The sequence below is a fragment of the Rhinatrema bivittatum genome, chromosome 16 (genome assembly GCF_901001135.1).
Source record: "Rhinatrema bivittatum chromosome 16, aRhiBiv1.1, whole genome shotgun sequence".
In the NCBI taxonomy this organism is placed as follows: domain Eukaryota; kingdom Metazoa; phylum Chordata; class Amphibia; order Gymnophiona; family Rhinatrematidae; genus Rhinatrema; species Rhinatrema bivittatum.
This window is the reverse complement of record NC_042630.1, coordinates 2,392,758-2,398,757: the sequence shown is the minus strand read 5'-3', so window position 1 is coordinate 2,398,757 and position 6,000 is coordinate 2,392,758. Positions and strand designations below refer to the sequence as shown.

The 6,000-nt window shown below is 41.4% G+C and overlaps 1 protein-coding gene across 1 annotated transcript in view; it reads right to left on the bottom strand.

The window, feature by feature from the left end:
• Window positions 1–6,000, bottom strand: part of LOC115078384 — a 187,186-nt gene that overhangs the window by 14,755 nt on the left and 166,431 nt on the right. The window contains exons 60-63 of the mRNA XM_029581292.1: window positions 3,785–3,906; window positions 1,832–1,883; window positions 1,218–1,292; window positions 1–56 (exon numbers count right to left, since the gene is read on the bottom strand). The exon at window positions 1–56 is cut by the window's left edge and continues 121 nt beyond it. Of these exons, the coding sequence (XP_029437152.1) occupies window positions 1–56; window positions 1,218–1,292; window positions 1,832–1,883; window positions 3,785–3,906 (305 nt within the window). The remainder of the gene's footprint in view (window positions 57–1,217; window positions 1,293–1,831; window positions 1,884–3,784; window positions 3,907–6,000) is intronic.

Sequence of the window (6,000 nt, the reverse complement as noted above, 5' to 3'; positions counted from 1 at the left end):
ATATGGCATGGCTATGAGTTGCTCCATATTGTTCAGGGATCTGCCCATGAGATCAGCTGAAGGATTAAGGGAAAAGGTAGAGAATGAAATAGGAAAAGGTGAAGAAGTGAATAAGGTTCTATTTGCTTTTTCTCAGATTGCAGTGAACTAGTCTGAAAGATGAAAACACCCAAGAAAAGATCACAGAGTGTACTTGAATGTGTCTGTGTGCATGTGAATGAATGTGTGTGTGTGTGTATGTGTCTGTGTACATACATGTATATGTTGTATGTGTGCATGTGAATGTGTTTGCCTGTGTACATACATGTATATGTTGTATGTGTGCATATCAGTGTGCATGTGAGTGAATTTGTGTGGTTGCCTGTGTACATACATGTATATGTTGTATGTCTGCATATCAGTGTGTGTCTGTGTGCATGTGAGTGAATATGTGTGTATGCCTGTGTACATACATGTATATGTTGTATGTGTGCATATCAGTGAGTATGTCTGTCTCTGTGCATGTGAGTGAATGTGTGTGTGTTTGCCTGTGTACATACATGTATATGTTGTATGTGTGCATATAAGTGAGTATGTCTGTGTGCATGTGAGTGAATTTGTGTGTGTGCCTGTGTACATACATGTATATGTTGTATGTGTGCATATCAGTGAGTATGTCTGTCTCTGTGCATGTGAGTGAATGTGTGTGTGCCTGTGTACATACATGTATATGTTGTACATGTACATATCAGTGAGTGTGTCTGTCTCTGTGCATGTGAGAGTGTATGTGGTGTGTGTGTCTGTGTGCATGTGGTGTGTATTTGTTGTATATGTCCATCGGTCTCTGTGCATGTGAGTGTGGTTGTCTGTGTGTATGTGAGTGGGTATCTTTTGTAAATGTGTGTGTTTTTGAGTCTCTGTGCTTGGGTACATATGTCTGTTTGTCTGCCTGCCCATGCAGATGTCTATCCATCTCCCTTTAATGAAAGCTCTGCAAACATTTTGTCTGCAAGTGAATAGAAATAAACACAGTCACTTTCTCAAATGCTGGTGAATAATTATGAATTAATGGTGAACAAATGTTCTCTTCCCTGCCTCATATTTCATCAGATTTGGGGGAATATCTGTAAGCACTAAGGTGACCTAAGCAAGACTGCACAGACATTGGCAGTGCTGCTTCTGAGATGGGCAGCAGCTGATGTACAGCTTTCCTCTGGTAGAAAGGGCGAGAGTCTTACCTGTCACAGAAACCATGGCTCTTGCTGATCCCTCCACCACGTTCGAAGGAAGCTCTAGGGAAACCTGTTCAGAAGCTAAAATGCCAAAATAGTAATAATAATAATAATAATAAAATGTATATACAGCAGACGCACACAATATAAAAACAAAGCTGGAGCAAGACCAGAGAGATCGTTTGATGAACATTTAGGGAATTTAGAACACTGTGAATGGCAGAATTGTGATGTTTCCTGTCTGTTCAAATTTCAATGATTGACTTGTGCACTGGGCAATCTGATTCCACTGGAAGAGAGTAAATAGAGAAGGAAATGCCATGCAAAATTGTGAAAGGTCGATAAATATAATCTAAAGAAATAGAGACACCTCTCCAATAGAAAACAGATTCCCTGCATCTCCTTGGGCTGTCCATGGTCCTGAATATCAGAACAAGGGCTCTGAACTTTCCAAGGTCTTGAATATTAATATTTAGAGTCGGAGAGGAGACATTTCTTTGGCTTGAGCTGTCCATGGTCCTGAATTTTACATTCAGCCGGCAACAGCCGATTCCCCTCTATTGCCTCAACTCTGTCCATTTCCCTTTTCCCATGACTTCATTATAAGGAACTGTCCCTACCTCCATTACAGAGCAGGGAACTGTGAGTTTTCTCCTCCAGGACACCTTCAGGCTGTGGGGTAAGATGGAAAAGAAAGGCAAAGGATTACAATAAAAAAAAATCTGCATAATTTTTTTTTATTTTGTAAAAAAGCTATTGCACGCAGTGCCACACACACTAATCCTGTGATAATTGCCTATAGGAAGTAACAAGAAATAGAATTACTTTTTAGGAGCTGCTGGGTAGTTCTTAGTGACCTGGACAGGGCACTGAGGGAGACAGGATGCTGGTCTGTGCCAGCAGGGCACTTCTTATCTTCTTATGTAAGATGGCTGCACCATTCTATCAATGGCACATTTTCCAATTTACCAAGACAGTAAATGGCATCTAAATGGCAGTCATTGGAAAGGCCTAAGCAGTCGCGAATCATGCCTGCTTCCACATTTGGTCTTCTTAGCTCTCTGGTTATTTTTAACTGGTTTGGAGCCCTGGTTTGGGGGGATGACTTTCAAGCTGTGCATCTAGGGGAAAGGTCTACAGGCACTTTTTGTAGCAGTGTAGCTTGTAGCTAACTTTCAAAGGGAAATATGATCCCTGAGAAAACTGCCACGAGGCAAAGTCAAACCAGATTGCTGTGCAGGTAAAATTTCTAAAATAATGCATGTGGACCTGAAAATGAAATCTGTGTGCATTATTTTCCAATAGCCTGCAAAAGCCTCCCCTGAAACTGGCTAAAAGGATGCACATTGTGCCTCTGTGCATACTATCTGTGAAGTAGGTGAAAGACATTTTCAAATAGCCAATTTCCCCCAGCTAAATCACTATTAACTGGGGTAACTAACTTTGAAAAAATTGTCCTCTCTGGGTATCAGTGTGATGCCTGCATGGAGCTCTGATGAAAATCTGCCCTTCAGCTGTCCGTGCTGTATTCATGCTTTATGTGTATCAGTGTGATGCCTGCACCAGGCTCTGATAAAGATCTGCTCTTCAGCTGTCTGCGCTATATTCATACTTTATGTATATTTGTTTTATTATGGCAATTTTAAAGTTAATATTCGAATTATATTATAACATTGTTTTATATTCTTAAATTTTGTTATTTTATTTAAAGTCATTTTAATTTTAGCCGTGTATTTACTATTAGTTTCTCATATGTTAAATTTTAAAATGGTTACCAGATTCATATTTTTGATTTATACTATACTACCACGATGTGCACCATCTTGATTGTTTGTCAGATAGATGGTATATAAAAATAAACAAATAAATAAATGGGATCTCTGCATGAGGATCTGATGAAGATCTGCTCTTCAGCTGTTCATGCTATTTGTATTTAAAGTTTTTGATAAGACCGCATCAGCAAGCCAGGGAACAGATGTCACATATGCATGAATACAGACTTTCATTTAATTGACAACAACGCCGCAAATGACGAGTAGTCCGGATGGCAAGTTATCCTACTGCCGTTGTCTGGCTTGCTGATGCGGTCTTATCAAAAACTTTAAATACAATTATCAGCACATCGGGTGCATACAGTTTTGAAGATTTAGATCCTGAGTCTTTTTGTTTTTTTGTGTTTACGGTAACAAGACAGGTTGTGGTTCTTTCTTTTTTTGTTTGCCACTGTATTCATGCTTTACATGTTTCAGTGTGTGTCCTGAATAGGGGTGTGGTGGGGACAGGTGTGTTCTAATGATGAACAGCACAGCAGCAGCTCAGTATTTACTTAGATTAATAGTGGCAGGATAAGTAGAAGTAGCTATCATAATATTGAAATGTTCTCATGTGAATAAAATACAATGTGAATGAAAAGGTTGGATCATAATTTTATGTCTCTTATTCTGCTCTCTCTCTCTAATCTCTTTTTTCTGTACATTTTATTGCTGTAAGTGTGCAGGATCTGCTATGGCACTGAGGTTCTTCACAATCTTTCTTTTGTGCTGTGAGGAGGATGGTCAGCTGAAAGGACTGACCTGAACGAGCAGACCTTTGATCAGTGTGTCCCTCTTTCCTGTTTTGGGGACTGTAGGGATTTCATCTCCACAGAGCTCTGTGGTGCTCACAGCTTCGGTGGTCACTGTAAAGTTCAGCTCACCTTATGTAAGGAAAAAGAAAGAGAAAATCAAAGGGATCACACAAAAAAAAAAAAAAAAATATATATATATATATATATATAAACCATTTTGTTAGCTGGTCTGGGTCTCATATTTGGAGGCTTGGAAAAATTTGTCAGATTTACAGCCTTAAGGAAAGGTTTACCTTTCAACCCTTGGAGCTCCAACCTATCCCGCCTTGGCTGGATGTGGCCTGAGAGCTTGTTTTGTGCTCCCATCACGCTTTTCCCTCCCAAACCTGCATCCAGCCCACAGGTGGTGGCAGAAAGGCGGATGAGATGGGAGAAGAGCCTGCCGGAGCCATGAGCATGAAGTCAGCCGCTGGCATGGAGGTCAGGCCCCAGCAGTGGAAGTTCATAAAGGCACAGAGATGAGGAATGAGCAAGCAAGCCTGGGACAGTGGAGAGAGGATGGAGAGCCACGCTCATACAGGGGGGGCAGGTTTCCTAAGGGTGTAGGTTTGGCAATTTGTTGAAACATCTGCAAATATTATGACAGAATCTGTTACATCTCTGAGAGCATTCCTAATCATCCCAAGGGCCAGATCTATTCCTCCCACGTCCCCATGGAAACTCCAAGGGGGATATTTTTTTTTGTATTCCGCTTTTATTTATTTATTTTATTTATTTAAAGGCTTTTATATACCGGACTTCATGTACTAGTACATACCACTTTGGTTTACACAGAACCAATATTGGAAAATTACATCAAACAAGTGGGTATAAAATAACAAGGCTAACTTTGTAGGAACTTAGAACTAGAGGTAAAGGATGAGATTTCACAGCGGATTACATTCAGGTATTTCCCTATCCCCAGAGGGCTTACAATCTAAGTTTGAACCTGAGGCAGTGGAGGGTAAAGTGATTTGCCCAAGGTCACAAGGAGCGACAGTGGAACTCGAACGCTGGTCTCCTGGTGCAGAGCCCGCTGCTCGAACCACTAGGCTACTCCTCCAATTGCATGTTATGTGGCCCTACCATTGAAAAGTTTTGGTAAACCTGAATTAAAGCCATTGGAAGTTAATGTCTATGATCTAGAAAGAGCAGCCAAGCCCTTGTGGGCATGCCATTCCCCAATGCCTGATATTACACAGCTTTATTTACTTGTACAGGTGGGGGTCAGATTTGGGCAGTTGTAGTGAGGTGCAGCCTTTGGCACTGTGAGGCATTGTCCTTTGCAACTTGGTTACCCATTCCTGTCAAAGTAACTCCTCCAGGCACTTCAGCTGCCCCAGAAGGCTGCAGCCGGGCTGGTTGCAGGGTTACAGTTTGCTGAATCACATCAGTCCACATTTGCAGAGCCTTTTAAATTATCTCCCTGTAGCCTACAGAAATAGATGGAAGGTGAGCCATCTGAAGCCTTAGCTAACTTCACATCTGTTATGTGCCCTGGGGGAGATGCTGGGGGTCCATTCCCTCACTTCTCATCTGTTATGTGCCCTGGGGGAGATGCTGGGGGTCCATTCCCTCACTTCACATCTGTTATGTGCCCTGGGGGAGGTGCTGGGGGTCCATTCCCTCACTTGAGGAGAGGTGCCTGGCCCAAACACAGAGCCGGGCCAAGGATCTGGAAAACCTTCACACAGGCTGCTAGGGAGGAGGTCAAGTACCTGAATTTCAGGAAGAAATTTGAAGTTTTCCGTTGTACTCAAGGACTTCGGGAAGTGTCTTGATTGCTTTCCTTTCCTTTAATTCCCTTGCAGTCTTTCTTTTTTACTGAGCTAAAAGGTTGACGTGAAAGAGTTTTCACTTTCTATTTTTGCCTTTAAACGTTTAAATTTGTTGATTTTGTTTATATGCCATTGTCTAACTGATTTGTGGGTTACATTTTAATTGGTTGTTGCATATTCTGTGTTTGAATGCATTTTTGGATATTTGATGTTTAAGTTGTTGTAATCTGCTTGGACCTTTTACTTAGGTAATGCAGAATATAAATGCCTGTAAATAAATATCTAAAGGGGCCACAGAATGGAGATATTGTTCCACAGATGACTCAGGTAGAGGACCCATGGTAGAATGGAGCCACAGTGGCCATGAGAATTACTTAGGATGAGACAAGTATACAGGGGGAATGGA